General features: G+C 50.5%; 1 protein-coding gene across 1 annotated transcript in view; it reads left to right on the forward strand.

Moving 5' to 3' along the window:
* The window catches only part of TMEM67 (transmembrane protein 67), a 2,125,990-nt gene that overhangs the window by 1,706,134 nt on the left and 403,473 nt on the right, over positions 1 to 16,383 (forward strand). Inside the window, exon 20 of the mRNA XM_069621352.1 lies at positions 1 to 62. This exon is cut by the window's left edge and continues 78 nt beyond it. Coding sequence (XP_069477453.1) covers positions 1 to 62 — 62 coding nt within the window. The remainder of the gene's footprint in view (positions 63 to 16,383) is intronic.

Consider the following 16,383-nt stretch of genomic DNA (forward strand, 5'->3'; position numbering starts at 1 on the left):
TACAAACAGTGAGGAAAATAAATCCACTCTTTCAAGTGCTTGCTGTTCTCTTCTTTTTGGAGGTAAGACATCTTTAAAAAAAATGATTTTAGTTGCCCTTCCCTTGCACTTCTCTTGGGTTTCATATGTAATTTGTCATTGAATAATAAGGAAAGTCATATTTTGACTGAATAGGTAAAGTACCTTTCTAAATGCACTAAAATATGTATTAATGTTTCTACAATAATATTTGAGTAATTCGATGAATAACTGAATGGATGCAGTAACAGTTTGTGTACATGGTTTGTGATCGTTGCAGATAGGTTCTGGTGTTCTTATCAAGCAAGTAATTGTATTGTAACATAACTGCATGCCAAATGGAATTTATTTGTCTATTGAATCATTGAAACCATAATGCTAATCAGATCCACTTTTCTACACCATGAAGGCCTTGTTACGTGTGTGGCCGTATTTCCTCAGGAAATTGCGCCAAACCCAGTTACTGATTACTCTACCTGTGAAAGAGCTAAATGTGCATGATTTTGAGTAGGAGAATGCCAATTTCAATGGATTGCTTTTCTCCCTCAGATTCTGCATCATGATAGATGTTCATCTCCAGCTTCGCTGATCAGAGAACTTTTCACCAGGGGGGCGTAGTGAACCTTGACTCGGGCGTTGATCGTCGATCCGTCTTGTCTGGCTCTCGATCGCCAGCTTCGGACGTGATGTCAGGCGTCGTATTTACCACGTCAATACACCCCACAAGTCAGTTGCTTTTTTTTCTGTGCGCTTGCACGCTACATCAGGAACACGACTCAAGTTTATTCGATGTTCTTCAAAAACCTTGATGTGAAGTCGTCCCACATGGTTTCGGGCTTCAAGCGATTCCGCGATAGTGAGGCCAAATCGTCTAGGACTGACCCTCATGACATCTGCCTATGGTGTCTGGGTGCTGGTCATGACACAGAGGCCTGCGCGTTGTGTTAAAAGATGCAGCCAAAATCTCTGCGTGAGAGGGCTGGGAAACTGGATTTGGGCTGACCTGTCGCCAAGTTCCCAGCGACGTCACTTGTCCGGTCCTCGGAGGCCGAGACGAAGGAGCTAACCCCAATCAAGGGGAAAGACCAACATCATAAGAAGACCAAGAAACAGTCCCATTTCAGGAGCCATTCCTCGTCTTCCTTGCAGCAGAAGAAGCAGCAGCACCACCACCATCGACGCAAGTCCAACTCGTCGGTCGGAATGAGCTAAGCCCTCGGCGGGACCTACCACTCGAGACGAGTGGGAGAGTTTTAAGACCTCCATGTTGCAAATGTTTGACGCAAGCGGCTGTAGGTGCAAATAGTACCATCACAAAGTTTTCTAGTTTACGCAGAGTGAAATATAGTGTATTTCAGGATAGATTCCACACTGACTTGGCTGCTGAACAGAAGAGTAGTGTAATGGTGACACATTCTTCCTTGTCCCTTGTCAGGAATCAAGATGTGTAAGATAGGCTTTTGCCTCTGCAGGTCACACCATATTGTCATATGTGGCTGAAGAAAGTGCTACAGATCGTGGCAAAGGACAGCTACCTCACCTTTGTCAGGGTTGTCTGATCATGCCTAACCATGAAGAGGGGTAAATAGGCTGCCTTCGAACAAGGTCAAGTTGCACTGAAAATCCTTGGCCTATCCTCTTCTGGCTTGTTTTCCATTTTGTCAACCCATTGAGTGGGGTCCTCCTGCCAAGATGGGGATTCGCTCTAGTGCCAAGAACAATGGAACCGACCCTAAGTTTCAAGTAAAGACAGACTAACCTGGGCATAAAGATGTGGGCCTAGCTGGTTTGTATTAACACTGTCAAACCTTCAAAGGTATGGCGTCCCTGCTTTTAAGTACAAATACAACACAGCCTGTACCCAACGACATGAACATACTTCATGTGTATGAGTCACCCCATTCAAGCCAGGGGGCGATGCCTTCCCTCCACTTATCAGTATCAACCACAGGTCCACTGAAGTTAGGTTTAAAGTTTTGAGAAGTGGCTCTGGCATGCACCCCCCTGATCTCTTTGCTTATCCCAAAAGGTTCATCAACCCTTTTCCCTAGTGAGACCTCATTCAATTTCTCAAAAATGATGCAACTGTGTGGTGTCAGCTTTGAGTCCATAAGCCTCTTAGTGTGAGGTGCACAAAAACAATGCTGTGTTTCCTGGACAGTTGACCTTGGCCAGGTTAGTTGTATAAGCCCCAAATGATGGTGGCAATGAAAATCTATTGCAAGTTACCCTGGAAATGTCTAGGATATATTTCATTAGGAACTGTAAGGAAGGCATGGTATCAAGAATACAGACAAAAGTGATGACAGGTCAAGGGTGTTTCTTAAACTGTATAGGTAGGGTGAAAAAACGTCTAATCTAATCCTAAATATAAGATGGGAGCAAGCTACGATGATCAAATAATAAGGCAGCCCTAGTGGCGTCATATCAAATAAATGGGCTTATACTAAGAAAAAACCTATTGCCAATCTAAAATGCAAAAGAGTGTGGGATAGGATTCACAAGAAAGAAAGAAGTGTTCACAAATGATAAGTCAGGATGTGTTAGCCGGAGGGTCTCCCTTCCCTGCGTTTTGAGCACGAGATAAGGTGGGACTCCTGACCACAGCGCACACTCAAGATTTCCCAGCACGAGACAGTTCCGCTTCACGTATCCGGGCCTTCCGTGGTTATGTCTCTTTTCTACAAAAAGTCTCCTTCGCCCAAGGACCTGATGGCTTCCAAAAATAACTAACAAAAGAAGTTCTGTTTTATATGTACGTTGGGTGATGGTTTCACCCCTGGGTCCCCGTCTTCCGGGCGCAGACCCTTCAAACAGTTCTTAGGATCTTCTGAGGTTGTCTCTCCTGCTTTCGAGGATCTGATAGATTTAAATAACAAACAAAAAGTTCTTTCAGATTGCACTTGCGGTGATGGTTCTTCACCCCTGTGTCCCCCTCTTCCGGGCGTAGACCCCGCTCGAATATCAGCCTCCCTCTCGTTGGGTTCAAACTGGCTTATTTTCTTATTTTTGCCTTTGTGTGTTGATGGGGTGTTGGTTCCCCCCCATCTGGATCCCCCTCTGCCAGGCTCAGACCCTTCTCGAATATTGGCCTCCCTTCGTCGGGTTCACTTCTGGCTCTCATCTGCAAGCTTTCCTCTTTTGCTTTCACAGTTCTATTCCACATGTAAGTTGGGTGATGACTTCACCCCTGAATCCCCCTCTTCGGGCGCAGACCCTTCTCGACTGTGTGCCTCCCTCCTTCGGGTTCACTCTGGCTTTTGCAGAGATGCCTTCTCCTTGGCATTCATCAATCTTAATGTCTTTTTAAACAGTTTTCCGTGGACCTCCCTCTACCGGGTTCACTTTTGTCAACACACTGTTTCTTGGGACTTTAAACTTTGCCACTCTTCTTTGGCATTCCTCCGCCGGGTTCACTCTTGCCATTTCACAATTCCTTTTACTTTCTGAGACTGGATTTACTTCCCTTATTTTCAATTGATGAGGGATTCACTTCCCTTGCTTTCCCAACAGTTTGTCGGTCAAATACTTTCGACTGTACTGGGATTTTGCTAGACCCCTCTGACCACTTTGACCTTCCTCAGCGGTTCTCCTACGGCCTTCTGGTATCGGTAGTTTCACTCAACATGGGATTAACAAATCTCTTGAGTGAGCACCCACATGGTGCCGATTCCCTCTGCAACTGGCATCCGCTTAACAATTTTACAGTTGTTTGAACTTCTCTCAATGTGGCACTTTGCGACTTTCATTCAACACAGTTCGGGTTCTTATCGCTTCTCCCCTCGACTCACCACTGTGATGAACCGCTTGGCATTCCTTGTATCTGGTGTCATGGCTGGTACCACATCTACCTCAATCCTGTTCATCAGCTTAGGCACGCTCCGAGTACCATTCTCATTTGCTGCAACACACTTGAGCTATTGTCTGTGGTCTTACGATTCCTTCTGCAGAGGTCTTGCAGGCCAGGTCGGAAAGGGCAAGGTTGCTTCTCTCCTCATCAGTCTTTCGGATCTCGCCGCCTTTCTCCTCCTCTTGAACTACCGTGCCTGGATAGCTGTCTCCTCGTGCGGTCTTCCTTGTTCGTACTGTGGTCTTGTGCTCCACCTTTTATCTCTGTTGGTAAAGGAAAGGGCTGTCAGGTGTGTGCGGTTCTGGTTAATTGCCTGACTTTGCCTGACCCTTGGGTTGGACATGTCTGGTAAACGGCTTTAGTGTTAGTCCGGAAGAAAGTGTTTGTGTTGGAAAAGAGGAGGGGTAGAGTTTCTAGGTGTTCTGCGTAGTAGGAAGGAGAAGAGGTGTTATATGGAATTCTAGTCTTCGTCCTATGGTGGTAGGTGATTTCGGAAGGGTAAGTTCGGTAGGGTTTGTTAAATGAATGAGGGGGATGGTATTTTCTCAAAGCAGATTGTGAGTTCGGAAAATAATTAGAGGGACGTGGAAAAGAATGATCAGGAGTATTTGGGTATGTAACAGAAAGACCGGGATCCTGGAGATGTAGTTTCCCACGGCACTGAGGTTTGGGTTCTTAAAGAGTTTACCATAGGCAGATGGTTTGTTGGCTTTGAATAAGGGAGATTAATTGGGAGAAAGGGGGGTAGGTCTGGAGCAACCGACAAAAGCTTCAGGGACTTCTCCCTCCTCACCTTCTAGCCCGGTATAATACCGCGTCTTCCCTTGGTGATTTCCCCCAGCACAACCCTAGGATGCCCTACCCAGGTGATCTTTCCCCACTCGTCTGCCTTTAGGGTTGGGTTAAGAAAGGGCCAGTTCTTCCCTGGCCACCTGAACAAGGGATTCCCAGGATCTTCTTTGGAGAATACCTTCAGGTTTCTCACAGAAAACACCTTCCTACTGGAACGGAGCTTGTAGGTGCGCTCTGTTATTGAAACTCTGAAGGAGTTCTGCAGACTAACCTAATTTGCTTTGTGTGAACAGAAACAGATTTGGGCATATATTAACTGTTGGCTACATTGAGCCCACAACTCCTTAGACAAGGGCAGCCAAAACTGTATCTTGAGTAAATGAACAGGATGTCTGGATTGAAGCCTAAATCCACATTCTATGAAAGCGTAGGACATTTGAATGTGGTGACCCCTAATGATTGCGGGACATTCAGAGGGACATTCCATCTCTGCTATGACTGGTGAAGAGTGTTGCATGGACTGGAACTATTCAGTCTTCAGTTTTATGGTCTACCCCAGTGCCACTCTTGGGCAGACAAACTTCCCTCTCCCAGAGCCAGGAGCACCTTGCTCTTTTCCACAAGGACCCTGTTTGCAATTTCTTCTTATGATGATGATGTGGTTCCTTTCAGGCTCCAATTGTCTAGTTGTGCCAGTGAATATGCTGGACGCACTTTAAATGAAGCCCTTCTACAACCCTGGCCTCCCTAACCTGCCCGGAGGTCTGAGGGACAATTTTTTTTTTAATGAAATGACATGCCTTAATATGTACACTGAAGCAGTAAGGGGCTTCAGATCAGACATTCTGCTTCCCAGTGTTAAGGACGTTTTGGAGCCTGTTTTGGCAATGTGGCATGTCTAGCAGCATTTCCCTCTCTTCCTCCTTACAGGAAAAGCAAGAAAGGGAATTGTTTTTGACATGCAGTTTTCATCTGTGATATTCTGGTTCTCTGCTCTGTCAAGAACACACGCAATCTAGCGTGTTCTACTTATATGCTATAAGATGCTGCAGATGAAGTAACCAAGTATCTTCCCCTTAGACCTTCATAAACACTTAGATGCCCAAACACATAAAAAAAACTGGCCTTAACATAGTGCAAGCACCTATGCCATCCTCAACATTTGCTACAAAACCTCTTTCAATTTTCCTTTTTGGGGGGGGCGCTGTTGTGCGGCAATCAAGATGGCCGCCTAACTTTCGAGCTCCGGACCAGCAGAGCGCTCGATCCTGCTTTGCTCTGCCCGACGCCACTTGAAGTCCTGCTATCTTCGCCCGATCCTTCGGGAGCCCCGCTGCCGCGGCTGGGTGCAGCCTGGTGCCGCTGTGAGCCCCGAGGACGGGGCTGTGTCTCTCTCTCTCTCCTGCGGCTACGGCCTCCCGCCCTCCCCGCCCCGCGGCTCCGGCGGCGTCGGTCCTCCTCTGACCTGAGGCCGCGGCGCTGCGGGCCGCGCTGGGGGAGGGGCGCCCGCCCGGATGGGGGCGCGCCGGATCACTGCGGCCGCCCGGGCCTCTCCTCATCCCTCGGCACCGTTCAGCCGGGACCTCAGCTGACTGCTGGCCTCTTCTTCTTCCTGGTGCGGCTTGCTGGTGCTGACCGGCCCCGGGCCCTTGGTCCTTGTCCCGAGGGGCCCCATCGACTCCGGAGCACCTTAGAGGTAGGGGGCGCGCGGGGGGGGAACTGTGCCGGGCTGCTGTGGCCCCGGCTTGATCGCTTGCCCCCATTCCACCCTCCGGGTGTCCCCCCTGTGCTGGGGCTGGCGCCGCTGCTGGCCTGGTGCGGCGTGGACCCCTCCACCCCCCTGCCTCTCTTCCGACGCCGCTGGCTTCTGCTGGAGACCTGCTGGGCAGACCTGGACACTGTGACCCGCTGGGCCGCGCTTCATTTCCCCTTGGGCTGCCTGTGCCCTGGGACTGCGGAGCTGGGGTACATACCACGCAATTGCCCCCACAGGATTCTCTGGAGCTGCGCACCTGCCACTGTGTACCATACCGCTTGGGCGCACTCGGGCCTATTACACCAATCTCGGTGACATCTACCCTCCAGCTCTAGAGGGATAATAACTTCTTCTTCTCTTCACCCCTCCGGACTCCGGGTGAGCCCACTGGTTGCTCCTCGCCTACATTGCACTGGTACACGCATCGGCCCCGGTGTCCCGGAGGACATTCTTTGGCACTAGTATCTAGCTCTCAGTTCGCCCCCTTCGCCCTCCCTGATTCGCGTAACGGCCGGGATGACCAAGGGGGGCGCGAGGAAGCAGAGCTCCATCAATATGTTTGCGAAGGCTGCGGGGAAACCACCTGAGGAAGCCACCGAGCGGGCCTCTACCGCCCCCCCCCGATGCAACCCCGGAATCCCGTAATATGATGGATTTCATACGTGAAGGTTTCACTGCTCTTCACTCTAAACTAGACGATATGAACGGCACCATATCTTCTATTAAGGCCCACATTGAGAGGACGGACAGCCGTGTATTGGAGGTCGAGACGCGGGTCGGCTCTGCGGAGGATGCGCTGGGGGCTCTGCGCACCGAGGTCGTCGCTCTCTCCAACCGAGTCCTCGAGGTGGAGAAGAAAAATGAAGATTTGGAATCCCGCTCGAGGCGCAATAACCTCCGCATTATCGGGGTCCCCGAGGATGAAATTCACGAGCCAATGGAGGACTTTGTTCAGCGCACACTTCTGTCGCTCCTTGGCGAGCCCGAGCTCTCTCCACACTTCGCAATTGAACGGGCACATCGCGCCCTGGTGGCGAAACCTAGGCCTGGCGCCCCTCCTCGGCCCATCATAGCCCGTGTATTAAACTACCGTGACCGTGAAGCCCTCCTCAGGGCTGCAAGACTCAAAGGTGAGCTACTTCTGGGCGGTGCAAGGATCCATCTGTACCCCGACTTCTCAACGGCGGTCCAGCGGGAACGCAAGACCTTCCAGGCAGTGAAACGCAGGCTACGAGACCACTCGATCAAATATGCTATGCTTTATCCCGCCAAGCTTCGCATAGAGCACGCCAATCAGGTGTTGTTCTTCACGATTCCAGAGGAGGCCTCCAAATTCATTGATGATCACTTCCCTGGCTGATCCCTCTCCCCTGATCTCAGTACAGCGGTGATCCTTGGTCCCCGACGGGAGGCGCATAGTTCCTCCCGCCCCTCCTGTACTGGGGCCACGGCGATCCTCCATCCCGCAATCTGCTTGCTCAGTTCAACCTGCAGGATCCGCCCGTATTGCTTCTGGCGAGAACTTTGCTCAATCTACATTCCTCCTCCATCACGGGCTTCACATGTACTATTTGCTCTGCTGCAACCCGGAGCGATACGGCCAGTTGGGCCTTCAGACCCCCAGGCGATGATGCCTCTGCTTTGGTTTTGTTTACAAGGGAATGGGCTGGTCATCCCTCTGTTTGGGAGGGGGGTGTGGGTGGGGGTGGGTTATGTTGGGGTTTTTGTTATTGGAAAATTAGCGCTGGCAGCGAAGGCGGACTGTGCTGAGGCACCTTGGAACTGTTGTCGTAGGACTGCTAATTTGACCCCCCGGTCACTGACATTCTGCTTTATTTCAAACACCGACACACTGTGATTGAGAGTGCCCTGACCTTTATGAGCTGGAACGTACGGGGACTGGGGAACTATAGAAAGATGAGACAACTCCAGCTGCAGGCCGAGCGCCATGGATCCAAGATTCTCTTCCTTCAAGAGACTCATGCCCATTCTGTACACTGCATGCGTTTCGCCAAGTCTTGGGGTCCCCATAGGTTTTTCACTGATTAATCTTCCCAGAGCCGGGGTGTCATGACCCTCATCCATAGGAGCCTTCAATTCTCCCTCATCTCCTCGACAATCGATCCCCAGGGTATATACGTATTGCTTCATGCCATGCTGCACCACAAGGAAGTGATTCTCCTGAACATCTATGGCCCTAACCTTGATGACCCGGAATTTTATGTGCAGGTCACCTCCCTTCTAGATGGTTTCCCCCTTATTCCAATCCTCTGGGGTGGGGACTTCAACACGATCTTCGACGTAGCTCTGGATAGATCAGGCTCCAGGCCCCGCCACCTCTCCAGGGCGGCTTATGCCGCACTGTCCTCCCTTCCCCGTCTGGCCATGGTGGAAGCGTGGAGGTTCTTCTACCCGGACTCCCGCATCTACTCCTTTTACTCCTCTGTTCACGACTCCTATTCTCGTATCGATAGGTGGGTGATTTCTAACGTACTGGTCAAGAGTGTAACACAGCTAATGATCCTTCCGAGAACCCTTTCTGACCACTCTCCTGTCACCATTACAGTAGATTGGGGCCCCGATCCCGCCCGCACCCGACACTGGAAACTGAAACCCCTTTCCCTACTGGACCCGGAGTTCTGCTCCGAGCTTGAGTTGTCGATTGAGGAGTTCTTCGAGACCAACACGGGCTCGGTAACGTCCCATGCCACCTTATGGGAGTCATTCAAGGCTTACATTAGAGGGATTGCACTGTCCAAGGAGAATTGGGTTCTTAAATCGATCCGCAGGGACCTCGTCTCCAGCGAATCAAGACTTTCGTCTCTGGAGGCAACATGCTCACTACACTCTACCCCTGGTAACCTCGCGAACATCGGGGAGGAACTGGACAAATTCCGCTCCCTTGCGGACCGCGAGCAGAGGTTCCTCGATAACCCTGGCATGGCGAGGAGGTATGGAGAGGGGGAGCGCCCCGGCCGCTTTCTAGCTAGGTTGATCCGGCACGAGACGGGATCCCCGCACATTCTCAGGGTTGAGAGATCTGATGGCTCTATGGCGGTCTCTTCACAGGAGGTCAATAGGGAATTTGTCACCTTCTACGAATCCCTGTATTCCAACGCTGATGAGGTCTCGTTGGCGGAGATTGACTCCTTTCTCGAGGCCCTCCCTCTATCTACTCTGTCTCCGGAGACCGCAGGTTCCCTTGACTCCCCACTCACACGGGAGGAGCTGTCGGCCGCAATTGATTCCCTATCCTCGGGCCGCACACCTGGCTCGTACGGTATCCCAGTCGAGTTTTATAAACGCTTCAAATCACAACTGCTCCCTCACTTGCTGGATCTCTGGGAGGAGTCCGTTGAGGCTGGAGTGCTCCCTCCTTCTCTCCGAGAAGCCACGATCGCAGTACTACTTAAATCTGGCAAACACCCTTCGCAGTGCGGTTCGTATCGCCCACTATCTCTCATAAACTGTGATGTCACGATATTTGCCAAGGCCCTGGTTCTCCGGCTGGCTCCCTTCTTACCATCTATTATCCACCCGGACCAGGCGGGTTTTATCCCGGGTCGCTCTACCTCCCTGAATTTGAGGCGGCTATTCAACATTATTGATAGAATCAGTCCCGACACACACGCTGTAGCTGTTGCCCTTGACATGCAGAAGGCATTTGACTCAGTTTCATGGAGGTATCTGTGGCGGGTCCTCGAGTGCTGAAAATTCGGCCCCTCTTTTATTTCCTGGGTCAGACTGCTTTACTCTGAGCCGGTTGCCAGGGTTAGCACTGGTGACCGCTACTCTCCCCTTTTCAAGATCGCCAGGGGAATGAGACAGGGGTGCCCCTTCTCTCCTCTGGTCTTTGCGATAGCAATCGAGCCTTTCGCCGACATGCTCCGCCAACTCCATGCTCACAGGGGTCTCCGCTCCGCGGGGCACACAGACATAGTGTCCCTCTATGCAGATGACGCGTTGCTGTTTGTACGCTCTCCTTCGACCAACTTACCCCCTATACTGGCGGACATTATCCGCTTCGGCCAAGTCTCGGGCCTTAAAGTGAATTGCTCGAAATCCACTCTCTTTCCACTCACGGAATGTACCTCCCCCCCTCCCGACTCCTTCGGTTTCACGTGGGCCCAAAACACATTTACCTACCTTGGGACGGTGGTGGCTCGCCAACGCGAGCTGACCTTCCATGAAAACTATCAGGAATATCTCACACACTTGACGGCTAAGATCCGGGTCTGGGACAAGCTCCCAATATCTCTGGCTGGCAGAATTGGTCTGCTGAAGATGGTGGTATTGCCCCAGCTCCTCTATAGGTTCTCTAACGTTCCCATATGGCCGGGAGCAGGCTTCTTTCGCGACTTGACCGGCACCGTGAACTCCTTTCTCTGACACTCGGGCGCGGTCCGCCTTAAAATCGGGACCCTCTCCACTCCCATGTCTTACGGGGGCTTCGGTGCCCCTAACTTTCTTAAATACTGGCTGGCGTCACAAATCCAATATACCTCCTATTGGTTCGACACCGCGGATCCTGCCCCGCACGTCCGACTTGAGAGGCTCGCAGTGATTGACCGAGACATCCGCTCCCTGGTGTTGCAACCCGCCCCCTTGGCTCGGGACTCGCAGAATCCAGTCGCCTGCACAGCCGCTGCACTAGCAAAAATGTGGAATCTGTTGGGGATTACCTATGCCTTCCATGGCAATCTTCCACTTTGGAATTTTCTCCCTGAGGTCCCGTGGGTTCCATTGGGTGCGGCGCGCCGATGGGCAGACGCGGGCTTCGAGCTGTTACGTGACGTGTTTGACCAGGGTATATTCGTCTAGTGGCCCGATCTCCCCTTATCTCTGAGAAGAGACCGGAGTGTACGGCTTCAATACGCATCCCTCCGAAAGACCCTTAAACGACATTACCAAACATTCCCGGCATTACCGCCTGACGACCCCGCAATTGAGGAGCTCACCTCCCCCAACCCTATGAGGGGTAAGATCTCTAGGTTATATACCATGCTGCAGTCCAGATCGATCCCAGACTTTGCTAAACTGAAACGCGCTTGGGAGGCGGGCCTCGGGGTTGAGATGTCCGATGACCGCTGGACCCACCTATGCGAACGCACGCAACGGGTCTCCCTCAACTCCCGGTTCAAACTTATCCAATTCAAAGTGCTTCACAGATTCCACCATACCCTGATCAGACTACACCGTATGTCCATCGACCATCCTGCCAGCTGCCCCAGATGCGGTCAGGATGAGGCCGACTACATCCATATGATCTGGTCCTGCCCCCGCCTCGCTCAGTTCTGGGAGGCCGTTTGCTCGACGGTGTCCGCTGTAATTGACCACCCAATTGCTCTCTCCCCGCTGGTATGTCTCTTTCACGATCTCCCAGGCCTCCCCCGAGATTCCAAGAAACTAGCTGGTCTTTGCCTAGTTCTCGCGGTGCGCTCTATCTTGCTCTGTTGGCTTCGCCCCTCACCTCCCACACATGCCCAATGGCTGAGAGCGGTCACGTGGGCCTCTGATACGGAAGAGACCTGGTCCCACCTACAACCCATGCATTCCAGACCTAGAAACATTTGGCTCAGGTTCCGCTCATATATGTCTGACCTAGTCGAGACTCCGAACACCCCCTCCTCCCCCGTTTCCCCCCACCAGCCTGGGTCCTCGGCCCTGTCATAGCTCCCTGATGTCCCTTTTTACGATGTGACTGTATTTTGCTCTTCGATTGCTCATTATGTGTAGTAGCTCCTGCATACCTACGCTATGTACGCTATTCTTTTACACTGTTTCTGCCTGATGCTGTTCGCCTGTGTTTTGCTGCCACGCTTATAATAAAAAGAAGTTTAAAAAAAAAAAAAAAAAATTCCTTTTTGGAACATCCACATCCTCTTGGGGTGTGGGGGGATAGTAGGATTTGGATATTTGCCTGAGTCGGGAGAAATTACTTAAGATCATTGGGTTCTGAAAATAGTTTTGAATGGTTCTCTCATTTCCAGGGCAGTGCACCCAGAATCTGCTTCCCTTTCCCATGCCTCAACCAGATCCGCTTTTGATGTAGAAGTTCTCCCAACTTCTGTCCAACTAAGCAGGGGGACGTGTCCACCCCATGGAAATTGGAAGTGTTGGTATTCTCCATTATTTTCCCTTCCAAAGAAATATGGAGGTTTCATGACGATCCTTGGCTTGAGGTTTGTGATGAATCATGGGATTCAGTCACTTATCCTGTTAGAATGGATTTCTAAACTCTGGTGAACAGAAGCTTAGGAGGCCACCCTTGTTTAGTGAATCTGGGACACTTCTGGGAAGATAGCCAGACCAATTCACGGTAGCTTGGAGAGCAGTCAAGGCTAACTCTCAGGCGGAGTGGGGGTGATCAGTGGTCTTTGATGAGCACACACAGTTAGACACAAATAATTACCCTTAGACAGTAGTATATGAAAATATCAAATGTATTAGGCCCACGAATAAACATAAGTGAATAACGAAGAACAATGTTAAAAAGAACACACAAACAAAATATACAGTCACTGGAGTCAATGTGATAAAGGTCTAAACTCTACCAATACCTCTAAAGGAAAAAGACAGGCAATCATTTTAGCATAGACAATCTTTGAGATGAGGCCCTAACTTATAAATCCAACCCTACAATGAATGGAGCCTTGTGCTCAATGTTCGATGCGCGCGTAAAAGTGCTCGGTCGTTCGTTAAGACACAAGATTACTTTTCTAAGGATCTGGCAAAGTTGGGGACAGGACTGTGAAGGGTGAAAAATTCCAAGAGTCAGGGGAGGATCTGCTTAGATTAACCAAGCTATTTTCAACTTTCGGAGGGATTTAGAAAGCGGGGGCTACCCAGGCCAAGGAGAGGACCACAAGGGATCCCCCTAGCATAAAATGCAATGGATGAACAAGGGGCCACCTTAAGTGGTTTCAGTACTCACCAGCCTTAGCTCGGTTTTGGTCCAAACTGTGCAAGTCTGGAGGGGGTCGTCATAGGTTAGATTTCCCACCCTTGATTCAGCTTCAAAGTGCACAGGCGCTGCAAGTGCAGATGCGGGTCCGGTTTGCAACAGGAGCTGTATATCACGTCTTGGTTGAAGAACAAATAAGCACTGAGGCAGCTGGTCTCAGGGCACAAGAAGGAATGCAGGAAACCTGCCTTCAAGGACCGTCACTGTGGCACAGTGATGCAGGAACGCCCAACTCATGCGATCTGACGCACCTTCTCTCTTGCAGCCCAAAGCAGCTGGGATGACGAAATTCAGTGGAACGGTGCTTTGCCCTGGCAAAAGTCAGGTCAGGATGCTGAAACAAAAGCAAAATGTTTCGGATGTCCACAAATCTAAAATGAAAGTTGCTTTTAGAGAAATGTTCCCTGACACCTCCCGGGGGGGGGGCTGCCTGTGAGGCTTTGGAGATGGGCCCACTACTCAATATTCCCCCTAGGGTTGGCAGTAAGCAGGACCTCACAGTGAGCGACTCCCCTCTTGGGAATAAAGACTCCCTTTCCCATCAGGAACTCCCTTGTCATTATCTTTTCATTAGCCTCAAACATCCAGTCGAACCCAATCAGTTGACAGACAACCAGACTCCTCTTACATATGTTATTGTAATGTAATGACAGAAGAGAAGTATCTGTCTGGTACTGTGACGAGTAAGAACAAAGGAGTGATAAAGAATGCCTGTCAAGCACTGAGATGAAGAACCCTAAGGGAGCTATGCAGAGTATAACTCCAACACAAAGGAAGGACTATCCTGAGAAACTGGGGAAGCCCCAACATTGCATGATAAACGTGGGAGGAAAAAGAGAAGGTCAGAATGAGACCCGGGAATCACAAACCAGCAGGAGATGTGAAACTGGTGACTTGGGGAGAATGCTGCTTTACCTGGCTGCAGGCGGCATGCAGGAAGAGGTGCCAGCAGTGCATGGAGTGCAAAGCCAACTAGAGAAAGTCGGTCCCAGGAGGGACATCCAGGAAGGGGTAAGGAGAAACCCCAACACAAAAGTGCTTAAGGAAAAGCACACCAAAGGCAGACCCCGGAAGGTCTGTCGACCGATGGAGGAAAGAGAAATGAAGGAAAGAGTATTGCGTAGTGGTGTGAGAGTACAGAGAAACCCTTGACTCACTGATACCACAAACAGACAAAAAGGTGTGTTCAATGTAGTTGAGGGCACAGACCAAAGAACTGTCCTGACTGAAGACAGGAGAGAGCGAGATGTTGACCTGGCCGCGCAGCCCAAGTACAACCGAGGTAACAGGGAGAGCAGGAGACCTGGGACACAGGGCATGTGCAACGTGTACACACAAGTATAGAGAAAATCAGAACATAATTAATTGAGAGAGCATACTCATCCCTGTGAGTGGCAAAATCATAAGAGTGAGCATCATCCAGGGACTCTTCATACTCGTCCTGGTGAGTGGCAGAATCATAAGAACAGTGAGAATCATTCAGGTAGTGCGATAAACCTGATGGTATTCTCCCACCTACTCCCTTCCATTCAGGTGGCCAGGGAAGGGCCATCACTTTTGGATCCCGACCCTGGGGGTGGACAATCGAGGGAGGATCATCTGAGTGGAGGGGCACGAGGGATTGAGGGAGGAGGATACCCAAGGGCAAAACATGGCATTTTCCCAGTCCCAATAATACCCCAACCTACTCTCACTCAGCCTTCATGAGGTATTTTCAATCTCTCCCCATCTCCCCCTCTCCATTTCCAACAAATACTGAGACGAGGCGGAGGCAACTAAGAGCAGTAAAGATTGCCCATAGAAACAACATGAGGAAAGTAAGAGAAACCTACCATAGAAAGAACTCAAGTTGTCCCACTTAGAGAGTCCGGCAGAGTCAGGCATTTCATAGTGATCACTCACACCTGACTCCACTTAACCATTTTTTCCACTATAAAAGGTGTGGTTTCACACAGGTGAGTTAGCTGCGGAGGCATACGGGACCAGAGAAGCCAAGGAGCTAGGAGCTGCAGAAAGAAGGATCCGGAGGAGAATGACGTATCGCAACGCAGGCCCAGTGTTTGTGAGGGCCTGCAGCTTGGCTAGGGAGCTGTGTCTCCAGTGAGCGAGGCAGCCAGTATCCTGTGGTGGTGTCCGTGAAATTGCTCGACCCCTTGGGTCGTGTGCCGGGCCCAAGTGTGTCTGAGAGGCAGGTGGTGAGACAATGACCTCGACCCAAAGCATCCATGAGAGACCACTCGCCAGAGCTAAGCTACCATGTGAGTTTCACATGAGAGGGAGAACTCCAGGAGCTTGCGGGTAGCTGGAGTGGGAAAGGGATAAAAGCAAGATTTGTAAAGCGGCACAGAGCGGAAAGCGAAAAGGACAGTTTAAACAAACCGAAAGTAAAAAAGAAGGAACAAGGAAAGGGGAAAGAAGGAGAAAGTGTGCTAGTGACACAGAAGGAAGAAAAAGGCACACTAGCAAGCAGGAGTAAAAGCCAAGTTCAGAGTAAAATAAAAGGGTGCGAATGACCCGGAGAGCAGGAAATAATTGCAGGTGTGCATGGAAGAGTGAAAGCAGGGTACAAGAGTCACAATTGGAAAAGGACAGGTGCAAGTATGCACAGCAGAAGGAGGGGAGCATGTAAGAGACACAACACCGAGAAACTAAAGTAAAGGAAGGTGCGCGTGTGCACCACAAAGTGAAAGGGACACAGATAGATGGAAGGGGTGCAGGCAGCACCTGAAGATACAAAAATATAAAGGAAAGCAAGTGTAGGAAATAAAGAGATGGGCAAAGGATCAGTGTGCTCGCACTTAGGATGAGCAAAAAGCCTGGCGTTTCGAAAGCCTGTGATTCTACCCCATGAAAGGACTGCATGTGAGAGAAACATAAGAAAAAGGTAAACCCTGAAGAGATGAACTGGTGTTTGAACCTGAAAGGGTCCTGAGCTTGGGGTAGGGAACCCTGAGCGGCCCAACCAAGTTGGAGACTTTTTTTTTGTAGTGTTGAAAGGATTGA

The sequence above is a fragment of the Ambystoma mexicanum genome, chromosome 5q, assembly GCF_040938575.1.
Source record: "Ambystoma mexicanum isolate Mex_15411 chromosome 5q, UKY_AmexF1_1, whole genome shotgun sequence".
Lineage (NCBI taxonomy): Eukaryota > Metazoa > Chordata > Amphibia > Caudata > Ambystomatidae > Ambystoma > Ambystoma mexicanum.